The sequence below is a fragment of the Nerophis lumbriciformis genome, linkage group LG11, assembly GCF_033978685.3.
Source record: "Nerophis lumbriciformis linkage group LG11, RoL_Nlum_v2.1, whole genome shotgun sequence".
In the NCBI taxonomy this organism is placed as follows: Eukaryota; Metazoa; Chordata; class Actinopteri; order Syngnathiformes; family Syngnathidae; genus Nerophis; species Nerophis lumbriciformis.
Window position 1 is genome coordinate 28,721,859 of NC_084558.2, and position 26,059 is coordinate 28,747,917.

Below are 26,059 nucleotides of genomic sequence, written 5' to 3' on the forward strand. Positions count from 1 at the left end.
AATAAATGAACACTGAAATTCAAGTATTTATTTTATTTATATATAATAAAATAAATAAATATATATAGCTAGAATTCACCAAAAGTCAAGTATTTCTTTTATTTATATATATATATATATATATATATATATATATATATATATATATATATATATATATATATATATATATATATATATATATATATATATATATATATATATACGGCGTGGCGCAGTGGAAGAGTGGCCGTGCGCAACCCGAGGGTCGCTGGTTCAATCCCCACCTAGTACCAACCTCGTCATGTCCGTTGTGTCCTGAGCAAGACACTTCACCCTTGCTCCTGATGGCTGCTGGTTAGCGCCTTGCATGGCAGCTCCCGCCATCAGTGTGTGAATGGGTAAATGTGGAAGTAGTGTCAAAGCGCTTTGAGTACCTTGAAGGTAGAAAAGCGCTATACAAGTACAACCCATTTATCATTTATTTATATATATATATTCGAATTCGGAGGTCTCAAGGTTGGCAAGTATGGGTGTGAGGAAAAAATCATATATATATATATATATATATATATATGAAAAATATATATATATATGAAAAAAAATCATATATATATATATATATATATATATGATTTTTTCCTCACACCCATACTTGCCAACCTTGAGACCTCCGAATTCGAATATATATATATATATATATATATATATATATATATATATATGAAATACTTGACTTTTGGTGAATTCTAGCTGTAAATATACTCCTCCCCTCTTAACCACACCCCCGCCCCACCCCCGACCCCCATCTCCCGAATTCGGAGGTCTCAAGGTTGGCAAGTATGGGTGTGAGGAAAAAATCATCTGTCGGTTTCAATGTCTTTTTAGGAATATGCTGCATGAGCTGAATATCCCTATTGTAAAGCATGAGTTTAAACACAAATAGATACATAAATAACAATCGACTAAATTTTCACATGCCTATTTTAAAAATATATCAAAACTCCAGAGCCAGGTTTGTATTTATTTAAAAAATGTGTTTTATTAATACTTTCTCCTTGGTCAAAAGCAGAATATTATAAGACCTAATATCAGTCATGTCATTAGAAAGCAACCAACAGTGGCTTTTGCTTCAGGAAACAGAAACAAAATCGTTACTTGTACGTGATGGAAAAAAAGTCCCTTAACTACATTTTTTCTTAGACAAAAACATGTTGGAATTTTCTAAGCAAAGATGGCGGTGCTGCTACATTAAGGCTGAACCTCTCTAGAAGACAAGCGGTGTGAATGCAGCTTCCTCAGTAAAGTGACATTTAAAAATTTTTTAAATAGCAACATTAAATAAGAAGAAGCAGGTAGGTATTGCACAGATCTTTGTACCTTTTAGAAAAACAGACCTTTACTACGGCACCCGAGAGGAGAATTACACAGGAGACTAACTAGGCTTTTAGAGGCTTTTTCTAGTCTGTCATTTGGTATGGAGATATTTCCGTAAATAAACTTCAGCTGTTTTTATGTGTTCTATGGTGGAGTGTCTGCTGGTGGACGTTATGGGTGAACTTAAATAAGTGCTTAGCCTCTAAAAGCCTCCTCATTGGCATGTAAAACTCAACACAAGACAAAGATTAAAAAAACAACTACCGTACTCAGTGTCTCACTCCATTCAATAAAAGTTTAGTGAAAATCACGAAGGCTTCTAAAAAGGTGAACACCAGTTTGTACAGTGCTCTTCTAAAAACAACATAAAAAAGGTGTGTGATGTATCAGCTCAACTGATGCGATCATTTAAATTAACATTGCAGACTAAAACCATTTGTCAAAATACACGCACACACTCACATCTTGGAGGGAGTGGTTTGTCCATCAATCAGGGGGATGTTGGGGTAGAAACATTGACGTACCACAAAAAAATAAAAGGGTTCCCCAAAAGTCATTCTTTTACGTGTGGTAGATCTTGTCGTACTCTGTGCAGTTATGAGAAGAGGCCAGGTCGCGGCAGATGGACGCCGGGATTCCGCCGTGGTGCCGTTGGTTGTCGGCCATGGTCAGGTTGAGCAGGCTAGTGCAGGTGGGCAGGTAAACGTGCTGTACGTGCTCCACCTCCGAGCGACACACTGGACACAACTGCAAGGAAGAAATAAGACACGGATTAGTTTTTTTATTTCCCATGGCTAACTTTGGTGCTGCGTCGCAGGTATAGTCTCACCTGCAGCTGATTGGCGCAGGTCTGGCAGCACACTAGGTGTCCGCACGGGCAGAAGGCAGCGTCGATCTGCTCCTCGCAGCACAGCATGCACAGCAGCGCCTCTTGCAGCTTCTGCAGCCTCTCCTGCAGCGCTCGACTCTGCTGGCAGCTGCCGCAGTCGGAGCCGTCGTCTTGCTGCTCCGCCTCCTCGTGATGCTGCATGTCATCCCGGCTGGGTGAGCGTGACGACGGTGAGCCGCTGCTGGAGCGTGACATTAAGTCCATGACGCCGGCGTTGTAGAGGGCGCGGCGGGCGTGATCGTAGACTTCCTTGGACGTGCGGCGGATGTCGAAGACGTACTTCTTGCCCAGGTTGATGTTTTCGTTGAGGAAGAGGGACGCCAGGTGGCCCTTGAAGTCCCGGCTGTACTGCATCATCACCGCGTTTGTAACTGTGTCGCACCTTGACAGAGGCAGAACATAGAAGGAGATGACATTTGCAGAAATTTTACGGGAAAAATGTTGAGTTTCCTTCTAAAGAACGCTTAATGCAGGGGTGTCAAACTCGTTTTATTGAGGGCCACATCACAGTTATGGTAGCCCTCAGAGGGCCGCTTGTAAGAGTGGATATTATACGAATAAAAATGTATTTTCTTTATGATATTAAATAATTATCTATGCATTTAATTTAATTTTTTTTACATATGCTGTAAAAATATATATATTTTAGATTTTCTTGTAAAAAACTGTCTGCTCAGCCGCCAGAATTGTACAGCTTATTACTTTAAAAAGCAGTACTACTGTTTGATTACGGTAAAATTCTTGCAACTAAGCTATTTTTTTTTTTTACCGCAAAAACCTACAGTCATTTTTATAGTGTATTACTGTAAATAACGGTATGACATGACAGTTTTTACTGTAAAATGGCAGCTCAGTCATCAGAATTGTACGTAAAATTTGTTGTCGTTTTAAAGAGTGTACATTTTGATGGATAACTTGCTTTGAAATCATAAATCAAGCAGATATTAATTTTTTTTTTTTTTTTTTTACAAATTCTTTGGGGGAATATATGATATAATATTTTGTTGCATTAGATAATACAAAGTGTCATGCAATTGCATGCAGTGTCTTTATTTTTTAATGTCAAAATGGAAAGAAAAATACATTCACTAAGAAAAGATAAAATACATTGATGCATATTATTTCCAGGCATTCGCAGGCCACATAAAATGATGTGGCCCACGGGCTTTAAGTTTTACTTCCTCCAAAGAAGCGTTTTGTCTTGTCACTCACACACTAGTGACCTGGAGGTGTAGCTGCAACATAGAAACCTGCTCATTAAGTCTCTCTAAGGTTGTTAGCATCATAACTACTCTTCCTATGTTGCTTGCTAACTTGGTTCCAATCAATTAGGCAGTCATAAAAAAGGCGTTTTTTTGGTGTTACCTATAAAAGGCGTGGGTTTCGGTGATGGCACGGTACAAGCCACTGGCGGCCCGATTGCTGATCAGCTTGAACATAAGCACTACGTTGTCGTTGGTCTCTTTGGTAACCGTCAAGTAAACGGTCTTCCCCGACTGGGTGGCGATCTGAATGACAGGATAGCTCACCCTGTTTGTTGCGAGAGAGAAGACCGCATTTAGGATTCAAAATGTTAGGCAAGTTCCAGGATTTGGTTGTGTTGGTACGCACCGGTTGACGAGGCTGAAGTCCTCCTTGCAGATGGCGATACCTTCAGGTCCGACGCCAATGGCCAGACGTTGTCCGTTAGCGTCCCGGGCCCAGTGCCACTCCACGCCGTAGTGCTCCAGCAAAGAGACAAGCTGCAGGGCTTGATACTCCACAGAGCCCTGGCTCGCCCCCTCCAGGGCCTTGTGTCTGGACACAATGCTGTGGAAGACACCCAATGTCATCAATCTTCTCTGTTACTGTAAAGAAAGGGGGCCCAATACTACCCCCGCAGAGAGTTTACAAATAGAGACGGTTGCGTAAGACCAATGCCGTGAGTGCAACACCTCTACTTGTATTGATCTCTGGGGTCAACTGTACGACCTAACTGTTCATCTGCACAGTTCGTTATTGTCCTCCTACCTGTTGATGGTGTCAGGACAGGGCTCCTCCCCACAAAGCTCTGAGTACCAGTACTGGGCTGTGTTTTGGTTGTAGTCGCCAAACTCGGCCTGGGCCAAGAGGGCACTCAGTTCCTCAGCTTGCTCCAAGCCCATGCGCAGGTGACCGTTGTGGAGGTCCTCTTTCACTTGCATGAAGAATACGTGTCTAGAGGGAGGGAAAAGGAACCAGTTAATTAAAGTTAAAGTTAAAGTACCAATGATAGTCACACACACACCTAGGTGCATTTGACCCATCCCCTTTTTCACCCCCTGGGAGTTGAGGGGAGCAGTAGGCAGCAGCGGTGGCTGCGACTATTCTCATTTTTGGTGATTTAACCCCCAATTTCAACCCTTGATGCTGAGTGCCAAGCAGGGAGGTAATGGGTCCCATTTTTATAGTCTTTGGTATGACTCGGCCGGGGTTTGAACTCACAACCTACCGATCTCAGGGCGGACACTAACCACTAAGCCACTGAATAGGTACCGTATTTTCCGCACCATTAGCCGCACCTAAAAACCACAAATTTACTCAAAAGCTGACAGTGCGGCTTTTAACCCGGTGCGCTTTATATATGGATAAATATTAAGATTCATTTTCATAAAGTTTCGATCTCGCAACTTAGGTAAACAGCCGCCATCTTTTTTCCCGGTAGAACAGGAAGCGCTTCTTCTTCTACGCAAGCAACCGCCAAGGTAAGCACCCGCCCCCATAGAACAGGAAGCGCTTCTTCTTCTACTGTAAGCAACCACCCGCCCCCGGAAGAAGAAGAAAAAACGCGCGGATATCACCGTACGTTTCATTTCCTGTTTACATCTGTAAAGACCACAAAATGGCTCCTACTAAGCGACAAGGATCCGGTTCATGAAAAGACGCAATCTCTCCATCCGCACACGGATTACTATTTCACAGCAACTGATATTCCTGTGAACCGCACTGGATACAACGGGAGCACGTACGGTGAATATTCGCACCACAGGGAATGAGAAGTCATCCTTCACTGTGGTTCTAGCTTGCCATGCTAACTTCCACCCATGGTGATATTCAAAAGGAAGACCTTGCCAAAAGAGACCTTTCCAGCCGGCGTCATCATAAAAGCTAACTCGAAGGGATGGATGAAGAAAAGATGAGCGAGTGGTTAAGGTAAGTTTAAGTTTACGCGAAGAGGCCGGGTGGCTTTTTTCACGCAGCTCTGTCCATGTTGATATACGTATGTTTGTGATTGCACATTTGCGTACATTTTGGGAGTGAACAGAGTTGTTAGAACGCTGGTTTTTAATATATTATTAAAGTTTGACTGACCTATCTGACTGTTTTTTTGACATTCCTTTAGCGCAGTTAGATGCGGCTTACAACACGGGGCGGCTTATTGGTGGACAAAGTTTTGAAATATGCCGTTCATTGAAGGCGCGGCTTTTAACCCAGGGCGCCTTATGATGCGGAAAATACGGTAATCGATTCTTCTTTGAGTGTATAAGTCACTTTGACTTGCGTGTCACTGCAACACAAACAATGTGGGCCTTACAAGTCTTCACTGACGCATTTTCTCTTTCAAAGTCCTAAAAATGCACAGTTAGAACTTCCCTTAGAAGAAAGTGTTTTCACAAGACTGAGCTACAATATGTTGGTCTCTGATTCGTACTCGCTGTCAGACCTCCTTGAATAAACCCATGTGAAGATCTACAGCACATTGTTGGGGAATTCTATGGGCCCACTTGTCAAGATGAAGTGTCTTTACCAACTGCTTTTGTTCGGGTTGAAGAACACCAAGTTCTGGCGTTGCCAAAGACAGCAGTCTTTTCCATTGTTTTGTCCACAAGATGTGAGGAATTCTGCACAGCGGGAAGCGAGAACACCCTGACTGATAATCCTGACATCATCGTGGCTGCCGCTGAACTGTAGTAACCTCGGCTGACGCCTACCTTCACTCGACTTATGGCACAGTAACCTTAAGAAGATTGGAAGTGGTGACTACTGATACGCTCTGCTTTCAGTTTTGTTTCCGCCACCGAGCAGTATCAATCAGTTTTTAGTAATTGTTGATCTTCTGGGAATTTCTACTTTAGAATATCAAGCCGGATCATACTGAACTGAACCACGTGGTGGAAAAATGCCTTAAAAAGGCGTCTCCTATCTAGGCCTGGGCCAATAACAATTTTTAGATATATATTGACCTACAAATTATTGTCAACATTATTTTAAAACCAAATTACCATACCATACCAACTTTATTTATAAAGCCCTTTAAAAACAAGCACAGTTGAAAAACAAAGGGCTGTACACCACAAAGAAATAGAGGCAAAGGACAGACTAAAAAAAACATTTAAAACAGAAATAAAAATACACAATTAAAAAGCAAATATAAATTACCCTAAGAACAGTTTGTTAGATAAAAACAGTTTAAAAGTTAAAAACAGTTCAAAAAGTTAAAAGCTAAAAACAGTTCAAAGTCTCATGCTGGGTTAAAAGCCAGTGAATAAAAATGGGTTTTAAGAAGGGTCTTAAAAATAGCCAAAGAAGGGGCCTGTCTCACATGGAGAGGGAGATCGTTCCAGAGTTTGGGACCCGCAACAGAGAAAGCTCTGTCCCTTCTGAGCTTGCGCTTTGTTTTGGGTACCTCCAGGATCAGCTGATCAGCTGACCTGAGGGACCGGGTGGGGGCATAGAGATGGAGCAGCTCAGAGAGGTAAGGTGGGGCAAGACCACGTAAGGATTTAAAAACGAGTAAGATCATTTTAAAATGGACTCTAAAAGAAAAAATTAAAATTAACCACTAATGTAATGATAATACATAATAATAATAATAATAATAATGCAAGTATACCCTTTCAAATGCAATCAACTTGTTTTTCTTGTATAATTTAACATTGTAATTGAAGTGTAAACTTTTAAATACTAAGTTAAATATAATAAAGAAATTCTAAAAAATAAAATAAACAACATTTTGCACTTGAATAAATATCACAACCAAAAGCAATAAAATAGGTTCTGTCTCTGTTAAGGAGGGGTGGGAGACCCTCAAATATAAACAACCAAAACAATACTGTCGCTCTGTTGTTTAGACAGTAATGTGTTTATACAAGTTTAGATTGGGAAATAACGTTTCGTAATGGGGAAAGACGTTAGTCTCTTCTTAATGTCTCTTGTTTACGTGTTAGCAAGCTGGTTATCAATCACAGTTTTTGATCGTTTTAATTTAGTAAGGTATTACTAACCATCGGGAGTTTTACAGCGGCTATCGTTGCTACCGTTTATATACATATGCCCGCAGCTGCTGCAACTGATGCAAAAGAGTGACTGCTTTTTTAACCCGTAGCAACGCATACATGGCAATTATCGAGGCTGGCAATCTTACCATCTTCATTTCCATTTATTGTCCGGATAATTGACATATTGAATATCGGCCTATAGGCCTACTCCTATAATGCAAATTTGACTTTTTTGTGATGTTCTAACAGTAGAGGAAACGCCTCCTTCCCCAGGCTTCGCTACACATTGTAACATTAAGCCTGGAGCTCTGCCAACTATCCATCAATCAGCTAGAGACACAATAGTTATACATGTGAAACTTTAGTTTTTATTTAGCAAATGGGCTTACCTAGCATAATTTTGCTGTTATAATTGGGGTGTAATGTTAACACTTTAGCGAACGTGGCTATGCTCGTGTTACTAACGTTTTTGTTCTGCTGTCTCACTCCTTAACGGTACCTTGCTGTGTGTGATATGTGGATTCTAGTACCGGTACATATAAAAAGTTGATAACAATTACAATCGCAAAAGTACAAACAGCACTTTTGTAGCTTCTACATTTCAGTACAAAGGCCAATACACTATTGTGGGACGTCTGAGGCTTTCAATATGCGATCGGTCTTGACACCCATTTTTTCTTTTGTATATCTGGCTATGTGTTCCATGGGGACGGAGGCACTGACGCTTCCTGTGCCGTCCTGAGAGACCGACCGAGGCTCTCTGGTGGATCGGCACATATACAACAAAGGTATGTAGAAAAAAAACACACTAGACACGCTTCGAGAAGACATCACACGCTTCGCAGGCGAAAATGTCCGCCATCCAGACCACAACAAGCAAGCGGCGTAACAAACATAGCTTTGATACGGTGTTAAACATCCCGCACAAACACTTCCCCATTGTGTCAGGCCCAGCAGGAGTCATGTGATGCGGCGCTGTTACCTGCCTGACGCAAACAATAGGCTTGGCCTAAAGGCAGCAGGGTGCCGAGTGCCGACCTGGGGTTACTATTGGGCAAGCCGCGGAGGTTACTACAGTTCAGGTTTGCCAAAGGTTACCATCAGTCAGTCGTGCTGAGACTAGTCTACTTTGTGTAGGTATTATGGCTCATTGTGGTATTATTTTATGTTGCATCATATTATAATACACCTGTGAAACACTTGAGACTTTAAGCTTCATAAAAGAAGAACAATTATTACTGACACTTATGCTTATGGTCCATTTACAATGCATCCGAGCTTTACTTTTTCCATATTTTGTTAGCCTTATTTCAAAATGGAATACATCAATTTCTGTCCTCAAAATTCTACTCACAATAACCCATAATGACAATGTGAAAAGTTGTTTTATGATTTATGCAAAATGTTCTGTAATTGCTGCCAAAGCTGCATCAACAAAGTATTGAGCAAATGCTGTGAATACTTAAGTACATGTGATTTATTTAATTTATTTATTTTAACAAATGTTCAAAATTTAAAAAAACAAAAAACTACTTTTTCACATTGTCATTTTCGGCATGGTCTGCAGAATTTTGAGGACAAAAAATTAATTCATTACATTTTGGAACAAGGCTGTAACATAACAAAATGTGGAAAAAGTGAAGCGCTGTGAATAGTTTCTGGATGCATTGTAGTATGTTAAACCAAATTGAACATCAGCCCTATTTTGGATCAGCACAAATCATCCAAAACACTTCACGGCGTGGCGCAGTGGAAGAATGGCCGTGCGCGACCCGAGGGTCCCTGGTTCAATCCCCACCTAGTACCAACCTCGTCATGTCCGTTGTGTCCTGAGCAAGACACTTCACCCTTGCTCCTGATGGGTGCTGGTTAGCGCCTTGCATGGCAGCTCCCTCCATCAGTGTGTGAATGTGTGTGTGAATGGGTAAATGTGGAAGTAGTGTCAAAGCGCTTTGAGTACCTTGAAGGTAGAAAAGCGCTATACAAGTACAACCCATTTATCATTTATTTATTTATTTATTTGAAATTTCTCACTAAAATCTTTTTTTCCAGATTAATTATTGTTTTTCTATAATATTCTTTACATGTTTAACTATTTCATACAAACAAATGGTGATACACAGAAATTTTTGGTGGGTAAACGTAACACGACCCGACCACAGTTGTTGTGGGTGCACGCATGTGTTAACAGGTGCCTTCTTTGGCAGATCTGAGGTCAGCGATGCTAGATGACAAACATTATTAGTATAATTAGCTGCAGGTTTTAAAAACTACAGCAGGAGACTGACTGCTCATCTGGTCCAACTGCCTTGAGGCAGAGTGAGGGAGCGATACTTTGCGACAAAAGCAAGAAAACATGGCTGCTCCTCACGCTGACATTTTAAACAAACAAGACATTCATCCAAGGGGAAAAATATATCAGGATCAGTCTCGCTGGGGCCAGCTGAGTGACCGAGGAGGTGGTCACATACAGCCAAGTCAGCATGTTTTGCTGGCGATGGAGTGGAGCTCCTGCAGGCACAGCTGGTGAAGTTTGATGCCAAATATCTTGCAGCTACCGCCGTGATCTGCTATACAACTGCAACTGTGTAGCTGCGAGAAGCCAGACTATTAGCGATATTACACAAAAACTACTAACAGACTTGAAAAAAAACATGATATTTTGTGGCGGATCTAGGATTATATTGATTTATATATGTGGAAACGCCAACCGTCCTTTATGTTTTGATATCTCTAACACTTAACTGCCTCCTGTAGGACTGAAGTGGGACCGCATCGAGCGCAACTTTTAACCAGGCAGATTTTGCAGGACTCTGAACGAGAGGTAGGGATCGGCAACAATATTTTGTCAGTGGTGTCAAGTAGGGAAATAAACAAATGGAAACATTTGTGTTTGATTACATTATTATTTTGGTGCAAATCCAGTATTAAAATCATTTATAAATTGTATTTATACTATAAAGAAAATATTTTTATTTTCGATACTTCTAACACATTACTGCCTCCTACAAGCTTGTGGTTGAACTTTGACGTCAGTAGAAGCATCTAAATGAGGGGTAGGAATCACTTTTGAAAGGTACGATATCACAATTTCAGCGGGTGGCATCAAGAAAAACTATTTAGTTACATAGCGGATCGAGAATAAACATGGAAATGAATCACATTCATGTTTGATGACGTTTAAAGCATTTATACAATTAATTTTATCGCCAATATCGGTATTTAATGCCGGTGTACCGATACAATGTGTATAAGTGTACATGCATTTCAAACCTCTGTTTCTATAGCATCCCGAAAAAGTCCTTTTTGTGTGCAACGTCTACTCCTCAATTGTTAAAACTGAATGGTGAAATCATTTAGCATTTATCAAATGATTAGTTGATGTATCAAATGATTAAACGTATGCTAGCCGGTCTTCTAACTTATTTTTAACACAACCCGTAGGAGGCACCACATTTATAATTTATAGTCATGTGAACTTGGGAGGGTTTGTCCAAGGTGAGCCTCATACCATTCTCTTGCATTATTCCTTTCAAAGCCCATTAGGCCTAAACGGGCCTATAATAAAAGCTTAAAATCCCTCTCAACTAAAGAGGTGCATCATGTCAAGTGAGCCATTCAGACATTTGCGCTAACTCCATTAAGAGCCATCGCAGCGTTCCATCGTTGTTTTTAGAACCACGCTCACCAAGGTGTCAGACCGTACCAGGAAGTCACCTGACCTACTTGACTGTACCGCTGTGCATAGATAAAGTGAGTGAGGGTGCTGCAGGAATTTAAATGTTCAACAGCCTGCTTGGAATCACTGAATCAAAGAGAAAACGAGCAATAAAGTCAAATAATGTCCTTCATTCTCTTCTGCACATCTCTATAATAAACCTTTGTCCATCTTAGTGTCTTCTAACCCCGAGCCAACGTCGCCTGTTCAAGTGGGATGCAGTGAATGTCAGCTGGTTTAGTGTACAAATGTGTGTGTGTGTTTCAGAACAAAACAGCTCCACACAGAAAGTGAAACCCAACACCCCTGCTCAGATGCTGCAACTCGCCCACTGGCAGCCAATCAGTGGCACAGCCCTCGGCGCTTGCAACAATGCGGTTTGTACGGGGCGCAACAAAGGTTACTAGCTGTCAATGAACCCCAGTAAACTTTGCGCTACGCCTTCCCTCTTTAATCAGGACTGATAAAATTACAAAAATATTTAGAAAATAAATTAGCGCAGACATATGGGCTGTTTGTACTTTGATCTTTTCAAATGTGACTGCAGTCTAAATGGCAGTGCGACCTGTTTGCGATGTTTACGTTATCATAGTTTCACTGATTAAAGTATTTTTCAAAGCTTCACTAGTCAATAGTGTGCAAATAATAGGCTATACTCTGTGTAATATATGAAGATATATATATATATATATATATATATATATATATATATATATATGTATATATATATACCGTATTTTCCGCACTATAAGGCGCACCGGATTATTAGCCGCACCTTCTATGAATTACATATTTCATAATTTTGTCCACCAATAAGCCGCCCCGGACTAAAAGCCGCGCCTACGCTGCGCTAAAGTGAATGTCAAAAAAACGCTGCGCTAAAGTGAATGTCAAAAAAACAGTCAGATAGTTCAGTCAAACTTTAATAATATATCGAAAACCAGCGTTCTAACAACTCTGTCCCAAAATGTACGCAAATGTGCAATCACAAACATAGTAAAATTCAAAATGGTGTAGAACAATAGCAACATAATGTTGCTCGAACGTTAATGTCACAACACACAAAATAAACATAGCGCTCACCTTCTGAAGTTATTCTTCATTCGTAAATCCTTCGAATTCTTCGTCTTCGGTGTCCGAATTGAAAAGTTGGGCGAATACGGGATCCAAAATGGCCGGTTCCGTCTCGTCGAAGTCACCGGAGTCAGTGTCACTGTTGTCCAGCAGTTCTGTGAATCCTGCCTTCCGGAAAGGTCGGACCACAGTTGTGACCGAAACTATCTGCCCAGGCATTTACGATCCACTGGCAGATGTTGGCGTATGTCGACCGGCGCTATCTGCCCGTCTTAGTGAAGGTGTGTTCGCCTTCGGAGCTGTGTGAAAAAAGCCACCCGGCCTCTTCGCGTAAACTTCCCTTAACCACTCGCTCATCTTTTCTTCATCCATCCATCCCTTCGAGTTAGCTTTTATGATGACGCCGGCTGGAAAGGTCTCTTTTGGATGGGTGGAAGTTAGCATGGCAAGCTAGAACCACAGTGAAGGATGACTTCTCATTCCCTGTGGAGCGAATATTCACCGTACGTGCTCCCGTTCCACAGTGCGGTTCAGTTGCTGTGAAATACGGTAGTAATCCGTGTGCGGATGGAGAGATTGCGTCTTTTTATGAACCGGATCGTTTTGTAGGAGCCATTTTGTGGTCTTTACAGATGTAAACAGGAAATGAAACGTACGGTGATATCCGCGCGTTTTTTCTTCTTCTTCCGGGGGCGGGTGAAGCGCTTCCTGTTCTATGGGGGCGGGTGAAGCGCTTCCTGTTCTATGGGGGCGAGTGCTTTCCTTGGCGGTTGCTTGCGTAGAAGAAGAAGCGCTTCCTGTTCTACCGGGAAAAAAGATGGCGGCTGTTTACCGAAGTTGCGAGACCGAAACTTTATGAAAATGAATCGTAATAAAGCGCACCGGGTTATTAGGCGCACTGTCAGCTTTTGAGAAAAATTGTGGTTTTTAGGTGCGCCTTATAGTGCGGAAAATACGGTATATATATGTATATATACACACACACTTTGATTCCTAAGAAATAGCGATTGTTGAAGGACCGGAATTGACGTGTACGTGGCGCATTTGCTTACATGTTACGTACTTTGCGTAAGTTTTTTTACGCAAGTTAAAAAATACCGCTAACGCAGATCCATGCTGATGTCTGTGCCTCCTCTACTTAACAGCCATAAAAAGATTAGAACCTTACCCAATTAATTACAATATATATCCATTAATTCATACACTATATTACTTTAATTTGTTTTTCATGTAAAAAAAACGAACTAATTTTTAAGGTGTGGCGGCCTACATTTTGCAAAGTAGTAGTAGTAGTATTAGAGACTTCCTTGTTAATCTACGGAATCCAGTCAACCTTCTTTGTTTTCACTTTATCGAACTGTGCATTCAAGTGACGTCGAGGCCACATTGGGCCCTGTGCAGGTTTATACTGAAGTCTAATAAAAAGGTACTTGTAATCGAAACAGTCAGCTGGGAAAAAAACAGTCTTTGGAAAAAATCAGATTTGGTCCACTTTGGACTGCAGCTTAAACATAGAGTTGGTCTCTAAAGTGCCGCCTCCTTTCAGTTGAGTGTAAACAAAAAACATGATTGATGTTAACGCAAGATTTTTTTGTTTTTGCTGCATGGCATTGGGAGCCTAGGCAATCACTTTAAACTTTGGCAGTTAGCTTGGCTTGCTAGTGGCAATCAGCAAAACTACTGTTTTGTGGTCACCATGTACAGTCAGGAAAGTGCCCCCAACTAGTCCAGAACTTCAGGTACCGTATTTTCCGCACTATAAGGCGCACCTAAAAACCACAAATTTTCTCAAAAGCTGACAGTGCGCCTTATAATCCGGTGCGCCTTATATATGGGTTAATATTAATATTAATTTTCATAAAGTTTCGGTCTCGCAACTACGGTAAACAGCCGCCATCTTTTTTCCCCGTAGAAGAAGAAGAAGCGCGCAGTGCATGCTGGGATATGTGACGTTTCATTTCCATTTGTGTGTTTATGTAAAGACCCCAAAATGGCTCCTATTAAGTGTGTTGTCTGTCTAATTATAAATAATGCAGACGAGGCGTGTTAACTGAGTTCTCAACGTTTACTCACAGCGTGGTCATAACCACATTCTAACTGCCAGCATACAACAACGCTTCTCAGGGCTACCGCGCATGCTCGTCACTATCGTTGCATGCTGGGTAGTGTAGTTGTTATATTTGCTAGCTCATAACATCACATTAAGAGACACGCTTACGCGCTTAATTCAATACTCGCCGTCATTCCGGGTGGATTGACAAAAGACCTCCAGCCGCTAGATATTGGTGTCAACAGGGCATTCGAAGCTAGACTGCTAACTGCGTGGGAACAGTGGATGACAGAAGGCGAACACACGTGATGTTCACCAAGACAGGGAGACAGCGCCAGACGACATACGCCACTATCTGCCAGTGGATCGTAAATGCCTGGGCTGATTCAGTCTCATCTGTGGTCCGAGCTTTCAGGAAGGCAGGAATTGTCACTGAACTAATAAACGGCAACGACACTGACTCCATTAATGACGACTTCGACGAGACGGAGCCGGCCATGTTGGATGCCGTATTCGCTCAACTGTTTAATTCGGACACTGAAGAGGAAGAATTCGAGGGATTTGTGAATGAGCTATAACTTCATAAAGTGAGCTTTACATTTTTATTTAGTGTGTTGTGTTGTGTGACATTAACGTTTGAGCAACGTTGAGTTATTGATATATTGTTATTGCTCTGCACTATTTCACGTGTTACTATATTGTGATTGCACGTTTGATTTACGTAACACGAGTAAATCAGCTGTTTATTCATTTTGGGAGTGAACGGAGTTGTCAGAACGCTGGTTTGTTATCTATTAATAAAGTTTGACTGACCTATCTGACTGTTTTGTTGACATAGGTGCGCCTTATAATCCGGTGCGCCTTATATATGAACAAAGTTTTGAAATATGCCATTCATTGAAGGTGCGCCTTATAATCCGATGCGCCTTATAGTGCGGAAAATACGGTACTAGTGGCGAATAACTTAACTTTTGCTCTGATTAGCAAGAAGACTAACTATAGTGTTCAATATATGTGTTTTGTATGGGAGTCCAAACAGTCCACTTATGGTACACAGGTAAAACTTAAAAAACATTTGAATGTTTATTCATGTCAGTAATTCAACTTCAAATGTTATAAGCTCAAAGTGAGATATGTCAAGACATTATTTGTTATTTTGAGAATCATGGCTTACAACTTTTGAAAACCCCAACTTTTCTGAGATTTTCAATTCAAGGTTTTCAAAGGCTGTAGGCCATAATCATCAAAATGATATCAAAAATAAATATATTGAGTTGCATATGTCATACTAGTTTCGCCTTGTAAATCTAAACAAACCTACTCACAATTTTTGAGTTTCACCTCTATATGGTGTGTTTAGAACTGCAGGGAAGTTGGAAATATGAAAACAAATCATCCATCCATCCATTTTCTACTGCTTGTCCCTTCCGGGGTTGCGGAGGCTGGAGCCTATTCCAGCTGCACTCGGGCGGAGGGCAGGGCACACCCAGTCGTAAGTAAATTAACAGTTTCTTTGCAAAGTGACGTTGCCAACTGCTGCTCTGGCATTAAAAATGACATTTTTTTCAGTCACTTTCTATAGGCTTTTTTTTATGAAGTAATTTGCGAGTCAGACTTTTCCGAGTTGGTGTTTGTGCCAAAAAAGTAGTTACATATTCACATTCCAAGTAGATGAAAGTTTTGATTGTGGTTAAAATGTCTAAAAACTAGTTTTAGATGCAGTGAGACGATTCCTTGCTAGTTAATTTGTAGCTAAGTCGGCTTTTACAAACACTGGCAGAATAAATACTTGTGATAGAAGTGTGTACCAGTAACCGTGTCCTCTGTTTGCACCCGACAACTCAAGCAAGTTTAAAGGAAAAGAAAATGTGTTATTTTACAAACATCCCCTGGGCGAGTCTAGTTTAACGACGCAGGGCTCGTTTAGTGCACGTCACGGGAAAAAAAAACAGATTAATGCAAATAAGATGCTCAACGACAACAACAACCATTTTTGGAGAGCAGATCTAGAGCTAGTTGGAGTCAAGCCACTGGGAGGAAGGTCTGCGTGTCTGTACTTCCTTCTAAAGGCTCTTCTTACACACTTGAAAGCCTATTTCATGCAAGAAGCTGGCCAGAGTGTGATAGCAAAGACAGGGAAAAGGGAGCTGCAGTGGATGATAATAAAGCATGGCTAATCAAAGACTTGCTTGTGTTGGTTGCAGGCTAGTTAGACGTAACTTCTGCGTTTAAAATTAAAAAAAAAAAAAAACTTAAACAGCCCGAGTGACCCTCTAAGCTCGACGTGGCAGCCGCTTATATAAGCTGTTCTCAGAGAGCACACATTATGTAATCTTAAAAACGTCCTATAGGAAGGCTGCACAGACTTGTGCATCGCAGGCTCCTTCTGCTTTGTTCTGAGCAGAGCTCATTTAAATGATGTTTACCACGACATGCGAAAGTTCCTGTGCTTCTAAAGCACCTGTTGAACATGACCTGTGTGTGCACGCATGGATTATCCTGTGGCCTTACATGCGTGACACACACACAAATGTATGCGTGAGTGCGTGCGTGTGTCATGATAAGGCAGAGAGTAACGGTAGCATTAGTGGGTCAAAGGTGACGGCACCATTGCTTAAAACAAAACATTCAAACTTGGGAAGGACTTGCATTTCTGCAGCAGATTCCTAAAGATAGTCTTTTGCAGCAGGTCCTTCAAAACAGAGCGCTCAAGTCATATATAGGATCTTTGACAAGCATTTTTGTTGTACAGTTGGGGAAATAAGTTCATTCTCCACTAGTTTTGTAAGTTCTGACCAAGAAATGAACATTTAAAAACTGCGTGGAGTTCTGTATAAAAGTATTTGCAGAAAATTTACGATTCTCCCTTCGTTCCAATTAATGTTTTATTTTTTTAGATCATACACTAAGTAAAAAACAACACTTGTGACTTTTTGGCCCTATCTTGTGCGTACAAAAGATAAATGAGAGCCAAAAAAGTAGTCCTTTCCCTAAAATCAAATCGTTATGTGGATGAAAGACATCAGTCACAGATTCAAACCTCCCCACTACCATGGGAAAAACGAAAGAGCTGCCAAAGGACCTTGGAGACAAGATTGTAGACCTACACAAGACTGGAATGAGTACATGACAGCCAAGGGGAGGCTAGGCGAGAAAGAGATGGCATTGAGGGGCGGATGAACCGTAGCATCTTGGATGAGAAGCTTTTGGCTGCAACCTGAACACTGAAGGTGGGGCATGAATGCTCTTCCAGAAGGACAACGACCCAAAACATACTGCCAGAGCAAAAAAAGGAGTGGCTCAAAAACAATGTGTTGGTCTTGGTTCTAGACCAAGGGTGCCGAAGTGTGGGCTGGAGGCCATTTGTGGCTTGCAGCTTTTTTTTTTTTTTTATTGGTCCGCGACACATTCTGAAGACGAAATAAAAATGTCTCATATTACAACATTGTGCCAAAAAAAACCAAAAAACTAATGGGACCTGAAAACGTTTGTGATTTCCGTGTCGACAAATGTTTTGCAAGATTTGGTAAGTTTTTGGGTGCGCTAATACAGCCCTCAAAAAATGTTTAGTTAGCAGTATAGCAATAATAATTACGGCTGTTAACATTAATGCATGTGATTAAAAAAATATATATCGTGTTACCAGAAATGAGTGAAGATTAATTACATCCAGATTAAGGCTTAACCCCAAATACGCGCACATTGTTACACGGTCTGTGATTACGATGAGAGACGGACAATTTCTCTTCAAAACAGAACTTTAGATACAACTGAGGTAACTTGTTGGTCTTGCAGCGATACACTTTCTTGTCATTGGCGCACATCAAGTTTAAATTACCATCTTAAAGCAAAACATGAATGCTACATGGACAACAAGCAGAGGACGACATACGACGCTAGCGGAGTTTACCCGCGTCAATGTTGTCAACAAAAGTACCACAGATAAGTTCAACAATGCCTTTGCAAAATGGACAGCCAACGTGTGTGTGAAGACCAAGTTCTGCAAGAAGATGTCATTCATATCACCACAGCTGATCTGTCATACAATACCTTGGAGAGGCACAGTTGCAGCAAGGACAAACCAACTGTACTACACAAACAAGAGCATCAAGTTGCATGTGCTGGCTGGATGTCAATTTATTTTGCTTACTGGAGAAAATTGGACATCTGTATATAATCAAAACAAGCTTCTTTGGCGTACCATAAGTGGTACACGTACCACAGTTTGCGAATCCCTGCCAAAGAAATTCTGTGGTCTGAGTTGAAACTTCCAAATTGCAAAGCAACTGCCGAATTTGGAGAGAATTGGGAAAGACAAGTGGACCAAAATCCCTCCTGATAACCAACTACAAGACATGTCTGACCTCTGTGCTTACCAACAAAGCTTTTATTTCCCCCAATGTAGGTCTTTAAAAATAGCGCAAAATTCCTGACTTATAAAGGACCTTTGAGCAGCATTTTTTGCAGCATGTCCTTAAAAACAGCAGCGCGCTCCTGTCATGTACAGGACCTTTGACTCGTCGTAAAAAAAATCTTTGACAAGCACTTTGCAGTGTCTTTCGAAACAGCAGTGCTCCTGCCGTATAGAGGATCTTTGACTAGCGTTTTTGCAGTACGTCTTTAAAAACAGCAGATCGCTCCGGTCGTTTAGCGAATCTTTGACAAGTGTTTTTGCAGTATGTCCTTAAAAACAACAGCTCCTGTGATATATACACACAGTAGTTATCTTTGTCTAGTTTTTCTGAAGTCAGTCCTAAGCACTAGCTTCATCTTCTGTTTTAATTTACAACTTTATCAGATGTTATGTAGGATTATTTTAGCTAATTGTTCCCGCCAACTCCTATCGCACCTTTTTACGCAACACCCCCATCATACCCTAACCCCAATTTACCGGTATCTTCGCCCTCCGGGGCCCAACGCCAGCCTTCTGTTGATAACCCCTGCTAATCTAGCGAGGTCAGCGCACAGGCGGCAAGGTGTCCCCCCTCAACCCTCCAACCACCCCCACTTCCTGTTTTATTTTCACTTTCTGCCTCAAAAAGGTTGCAAAATATGGGCCAGAGAGTGGCGGAGTGAGACTTGATGGGGAGACAAAACAAGTTGCGACAGCTTGAATGAAGTCAACATCAAGCCAAGGCGCCGTGCCAGACGGCGGCAACCAGCCTATTTAGAATGCATTCATTACCTCTACCAAGCACATTATTGTTGTTGTTGTTATTTAGCACACAGTGTACAAACCCTTTTGTGGAGAACTTGCAATCTAACATACAGAAACACTGTATAAATAAAAATGCAAACATTTTTTTTACTCTTGTTTTAAAATAAAAACAATTAGTACCATTTAGAAATTGGACCAACATTCAAAAACACAGTGCTGTATAAGATAAATAACATAAATACAGTGCTAAACAAAAATTGGACATTTGTTTTTCATGTTTTGTACTAGAATGAAAATGGTGGCATCCTCTCAGTCTAAACTAAACGTAATTTAAATCCAGATTGGACAATTCACGCTGCCTCTGAATCAAAATTGGTTACGGGCCAGTCATCTTTTGCGCACCACAAGTTATGTTTGAATCTACAGAATGATGCTTGTTGTTTATATCAACTCAATGTTGCATTTTAAAGGCAAGTTTTTACATTATGTCCCTTTCCCTTATTTCACAACAAGAGCTATTTGTTGACACCTGCCTCTGTATTCTCAGAGCACACATTGCTGATTGCAGAAACCACACAATGTGACATTCCAGGATTTTTTTTAACCTCGCTTTTTTTAACAGTTAGTGCCTGATATCAATCTGGAATACCACAAAGAACTTTTAAAGTTCTTATAGTAGCACCATGGAGTGAACAGAAAATTAGAACACAACTCGACGAGCTAGATAGGTGCTGAGAGCTCCAAATCTTTCTATTTATAGCTGCGCACCCATATGGGGCTCAGAAGCACTGAGTCAGTACCTGGGCTTGTCAAGGTTTAATAGTCAGAGGGTTTTTACAGACGCAGAGTATCGGGTAATGTTGTTAGCACCGTTTGTTAGGATTACGCAAAACATAGTTGGTCTTGGCCTGAATTTGTTGGGAAAAGCAATAATTTAAACATGCCAAGTGCGCTCAAGAGCAATGTCAATTCCCATGACAACAAAGCTGAAGCCAGAACATCCTAGACGGGCCAGGAGTTGCGCCGTTTCCCCAAACGACAACTGCAAAAATGTCAAAACGCTGCGCTGTGCCTTTGTTTGCCACAAAGCCACGCACTGTTATTCTGAGCGTGAGTGGGGGGCAGTTACAGAGGTCCTGGCGGTCACAGAGAGGAGGGTCCCGGGGGGCTGGCAATGACGGCTCAGAGCCACTGGCTCACATTTCCAGCTCGGTCACAACGACCTGCAGTAACCCCGGAAGAGCTCAGAGAAGAGGTTACTGCAGGGCATGGCGGCGTTTAGGAAACAAAGGCATCAGATAATGCTCCTGGAAAATGTAAACAGTGGCTTCATTTTGTTGTTTTTATTAGTTTTTATTGTTAGTCTTAATTCAAAGGAAGCTTTTTGGCTCATTCTCCAAGACTTAAGTTGCCTAAAACTTGGAAGTACTTTAGAGTAGTCAATGTAATACTTTTATAGCAATCTACTATCCACCAAAAATTAATTAACACACAAATTTTTATGCCTACAGTCAAACATGGTGGTGGTCGCATCACAGTCTGGGGCCACATGAGGTACAGTTCAGTGAGGGAAATATACATTTTAATTACCTGGTTTGTTCCTGCAGAATAAGATGGGGCTCCACAAAGAACTTTACTCGCAGTCTCAGTCGGCAGGGCACCACGTTGTCCATCTGCTGACAAATGCGATTCCTCAGATTGAGCCACAGGTTCTCGCCTTTGCTGCCCGTGAACTGCAGCCCAAAGTAGTCCACCTCGATTATGCCTAACTTTCTGCAAACCTGGGGGGGGCAGGAGAAACAGTATGAATGCATCAATGCACTGTAAGAACCTGATTAAGTCACGTAGTTTGAAAACATTTCTGATTATATTTCTACACCGTCTTTTTGCCCTGTCACTTGAAGGAAGCGTCTCGTACCGTGCCAGAATGCCAATGGTAGGGTAATAATCCAAATGTTAGCATGCAAACTAACAAAAATACTGCACCACTACTGTGGTTAATTATATCATGTACAATTTTCTGATATGATTGGAAGTAGCATGTGTTTGTATTTGGTCACATAATCCTTTAAAAGCATTTTTCTACTAAGGTCAAAGTGCACGAGTCCATCCGCAGCGCTGCAGGGAGTTCCCAGGAAAGTATCATCTGGAAGAAGGTCAACACATAGGGACAGAGGAAAGGGGGAAAAAATGTATATCGCTTTACCAAAAATTTGTGAAGATTAATTACATCCAGGGTAAGGCTTAACCCCGAAGACGCGCACATTGTTACATGGTCTGTGTTTACGATGAGCGACGGACAATTTCTCTTCAAAACAGAACTTAAGATACAACTGAGGTAACTTGTTGGTATTGCAGCGACACACTTTCTTGTCATTGGTGCACATCAAGTTTAAATTACCATCTTAAAGCAAAACATGAATGCTACATCGACAACGAACGACGCTGGCGGAGTTTACTTGCGTCAATGTTGTCAACAAAAGTACCACAGATATGTTCAACAATGCCTTTGCAAAATTGACAGCCACCGTGTATGTGAAGACCAAGTCCTGCAAGAAGATGTCATTCATATCACCACAGCTGATCTGTCATACAATATCTTGGAGAGGCACAATTACAGCAAGGACAAACCAACTGTACTACACAAACAAGAGCATCAAGTTGCATGTGCTGGCTGGATGTCAATTTATTTTGCTTACTGGAGAAAATTGGACTTGTCCATCCACGGCGCTGCAGGGAGTTCCCAGGAAAGTAACATCTGGAAGAAGGTCCACACAGGGACAGGATAGGGGTCGGAGGTCACCGGACCCCAATCGATCACAGGTTGACTAGTCAAGTAAATAAACTGAGTGACATGCAGGCTGTCCGGCACCAAAATTTGACCCACAAGGAGAAGGGGTCTACAAGAAATGGTATTTAAACACAGTGTTCTGACAGGACAGCCGAATGAAGAGATTTGGCACACTTGTCCTAGAGCTGCAGCTCTAGTCCGAGGCTCGCTGAAACCAATAAAGCTTTTTGTTCGACGATTCCTCTTGGCGTCTCCTTGGGTCATCACCCATCACACGACCATCAAATATACAACACTACTTTATTGTCAAATGAATATTTTAATCTTATCTAGTCCCCTTGGCCCAAAATGTTAATAGTTCAGTTCTAATGGTACATAAGTATAACCTGACTCTCAACAGATCCTTGTAGTTCGCTGAGCTCCACACCAGGATCTGGGACTTCTCAATAGGAGATGTATTTCAGAAGGCGGGGCCTTGTAAAAAAAAAATCATTGTATGTGATTGGATAAACCACTTGTCCGTTATCTTTGAATGACGTGCTACTTCAACCACTCACATCGAAATCAACCCATGACGCTGGGAAATCCAAAACAGAACAGCCGACATATTGGATAACGACAGCGCGAAAAGTTAGAGAACTTTTACTGAAACAACACAGCAATGTCAGTAGACGATCAATGTCGTTTGTGCAAAGAAAATATGTCAGCACACGATTCCTCGCAGCGTGCCGCCATTGTTGTTTGAATCAACATCTATGAAATCCCGCTTGGCGATCCTGATTGGTTCATTATTTTTTGCTATCTTGAAGGAGTTTGCATTGCCTTCGAGCGCAGATCCTTGTGTGAAGCTCAGCGAACTACAAGGATCTGGTGTGCCAGCAATCAGAGAGTTGCTGGTTACTGGGGTTCAATCCCCACCTTCTACCATCCTAGTCACGTCCGTTGTGTCTTTGGGCAAGACACTTCACCCCTTGCTCCTGATGGCTGCTGGTTAGCGCCTTGCATGGCAGCTCCCGCCATCAGTGTGTGAATGTGTGTGTGAATGGGTGAATGTGGAAATACTGTCAAAGCGCTTTGAGTACCTTGAAGGTAGAAAAGCGCTATACAAGTATAACCCATTTATCATTTATTAGTATGCCAGTGGTTTATGTTGTGTTTTAATGTCATATTTTATGTTACATCAAGGGTGTTTTTTTTCTTCTTGGTGCAAATTTGCCCCTGTGGCCCCCCTGGCTCTACGCCACTGAGTCCACACCGCTTCAAGAGGCAGCAGCCAGTGGGAACCTCATTACATAACATGATCGAACCCAGTCACCGCATGCATAGCTAATGCATTTAAAGTTGTTTTTTTTTTAGAACCTAATGCTACATCCACTTTCGGAGGGACGATTGTCTGCGTGCGGCACAAAGTGTGGAGTGGAGATTTGAAAGGTTGAGAACATCAAGCGCTCGGCGACTTGAGAATGAACTCTAGTAACCTTTTGAGAAAAGCCATCCGCCTTCATGAGACCTAATGCACTGGCTATATCATTCATCACTATGTTAAACACCAATAACAAATTTGTGTAAACTACTCTTGTAACTTTACGTCTTTAAAGTAAAGTGACACAATGACAAATGTTATCCAAACTCACCTTATTCAAACAATCCTCCCCGTTTGCCTTGGCGTCAACTTCCACTTCCATCACTACCGAGTCCGGGCGAGTAACGTGGCAAAGCATTTCGTCTGGCGGCTTAAAATCTTTGGTTTACGTGCCACTCTTCACTCAGAACAAAACAAAACAAAAAAAGCCTAATCAAAACAAATCTCCAGCTTTCTTTATGATCCCCGTCATGTAGCCCCTGAACGACACTTGCTTACGACTTTCACTCACAGTCTGTGTGGCGGAGCTCCAGTCGCCGGCCCGGGTCTATATGAACCGAGCAACCACGGACGAGCACCGCCCCACGCGCCGCTAGACCAATGGCGGGGCAGCTTCTAAGAGCCACTTCCGGCTTTTTGGCCAATTAGAAGTGTTAATGCATGTGCACGGCGCAAGCGAGGTGTTTTGGCGCCCTCGCCTGGTTGGGGTTTGTAACGTCCATGAAAAACTCACCTGCTCCTACTGAAGCGGACGTGTTTAGCCAAACTCCAGAGTTGGAAGGTAATGGCTTGGATACCGCGTTACAATGTCTGTGTAAATTATATATGAGAACATAGGCCACAAATAGCTGCGAAATAGGTCGGCTCGCTGTCTTGTCGACACTTTTATGAAAGTTTAATGGCGGCCTTGTGTTCCCGGTCGGGCTAGCTCGCACCTGAGTGTAATTAACTATTGTTTATTTAATCAAGTTTATTATCTATGAGTCATTTTACCAACCAGGATATATTAGAAATTGACTTGAAGATATTTCACTTCTATATTCTTTTAGTGAGCAGGATAGCTTAAGTAAAAGACGTCAACATTCCATCCATCCATCCATTTTCTACCGCTGCGGGGGCGCTGGAGCCTATATCTCAGCTACAATCGGGCGGAAGGCGGGGTACACCCTGGACAAGTCGCCACCTCATCACAGGGCCAACACAGATAGTCAGACAACATACACACTCACATTCGTCAACATTCGTGATGTACAATTGTACTGATTTTCTCTTCGATCCGATACCAGGTAAAATTCAGGCTGGTATTGGCGATACTAATCCGATACCTAGTGCAAATATACCTAAAGTGTATGGTAACATTTAAAAAGTAGTGTATTGAAGAGCTGCTGCTGTTGGGGAATCATTCTTCAATCGATATAAAATCACTGGTCAAAACAAATGATGGCATTTTATGTACTGAATGCTATACCTTATTTTTTGTCAATTCTGTAACCATGTAGTGTCTCCAGATAGGCTACAAGGATAAATACACTTGCTTGCTGTTTTATAATACTAAGAATCATGTTGATTGCCAGTCATTTTCTTCAATAAACAAAACATTAAGTACTTACCTAGAAAGTAGTTCCCTTCCATCATGTTTTATTTTGACAAGATCGCAATGATTTAGTTACTTTACATTGTTTTATTGTTAATGATATAGACTATCTAACATTGTTAAAGTATCAAAAGTATTGATATTTTTATTATCTATGACTAATTTTACCAACCAATATATATTACAAATTGACTTGAATATATTTCACTTCTCTTTTGTTTTAGTGAGCAGGATAGCTTAATAAAAAGACATCAACATTCGTGATATGCCATACTACTGATTTTCTCTTCGATCCGATACCAAGTAAAATTCAGGCTGGTATTGGCGATACCGATCCGATACCTAGTGCAAATATACCTAAAGTGTATGGTAACATTTAAAAAGTAGTGTATTGAAGTGTTGCTGCTGTTGGGGAATCATTCTTCAATCGGTTTAAAATCACTGGTCAAAACAAATGATGGCATTTTATGTATTGAATGCTTTATCTTATTTGTTGTCAATTCTGTAACCATGTAGTGTCTCCATATAGGCTACAAGGATACATACTGTACACTTGCTTGCTGTTTTATAATACTAAGAATAATGTTGATTGCCAGTCATTTTCTTCAATAAACAAAACATTACGTACTTACCTAGAAAGTAGTTCCCATCAATCATGTTTTATTTCGACAAGATCGCAATGATTTAGTTACTTTACATTGTGTTCTTGTTAATGATATAGACTATCTAACATTGCTAAAGTATCAAAAGTATTGATATTTTGATTTGAGAATCTATATTAAAGATCTGGTATGATATTTTAGTATCGATCCGCACATCACTAATCAAC

The 26,059-nt window shown here is 41.3% G+C and overlaps 2 protein-coding genes across 4 annotated transcripts in view; one reads left to right on the forward strand and one right to left on the reverse strand.

Moving 5' to 3' along the window:
- dtnbp1b (dystrobrevin binding protein 1b) overlaps nucleotides 1–26,059 on the forward strand; it is a 120,145-nt gene that overhangs the window by 10,894 nt on the left and 83,192 nt on the right. The window contains exon 1 of one of the 3 annotated variants that reach the window (XM_061966904.2): nucleotides 24,131–24,417. The exons of the other annotated variants lie outside the window; for them this stretch is intronic. The gene's annotated coding sequence lies outside the window, so the exon portion shown is untranslated. Of the gene's footprint in view, nucleotides 1–24,130; nucleotides 24,418–26,059 lie in introns of those variants that run through there. 3 annotated transcript variants of the gene reach the window in all.
- On the reverse strand, nucleotides 984–24,174 carry mylipa (myosin regulatory light chain interacting protein a). Its single transcript, XM_061966902.2, has 7 exons — nucleotides 23,908–24,174; nucleotides 21,073–21,263; nucleotides 4,256–4,441; nucleotides 3,857–4,054; nucleotides 3,611–3,775; nucleotides 2,186–2,627; nucleotides 984–2,103 (listed from the first exon to the last, which is right to left on the reverse strand). The coding sequence occupies exons 1-7, from the start codon at nucleotides 23,992–23,994 to the stop codon at nucleotides 1,918–1,920; spliced, it is 1,455 nt and encodes a 484-aa protein (XP_061822886.1). The 5' UTR covers nucleotides 23,995–24,174; the 3' UTR covers nucleotides 984–1,917.

Excerpts from the sequence above, each read along its gene's own strand:
- mylipa (XM_061966902.2), bottom strand. The coding sequence starts at position 23,994 with ATGCTTTGCCACGTTACTCGCCCGGACTCGGTAGTGATGGAAGTGGAA. Across the intron at positions 4,442-21,072 it reads ATTCTGCAGGAACAAACCAG|ACACGTATTCTTCATGCAAG; the intron begins GTAATTAAAATG and ends CCCTCCCTCTAG. Across the intron at positions 4,055-4,255 it reads TGTCCTGACACCATCAACAG|CATTGTGTCCAGACACAAGG; the intron begins GTAGGAGGACAA and ends TGTCTTCCACAG.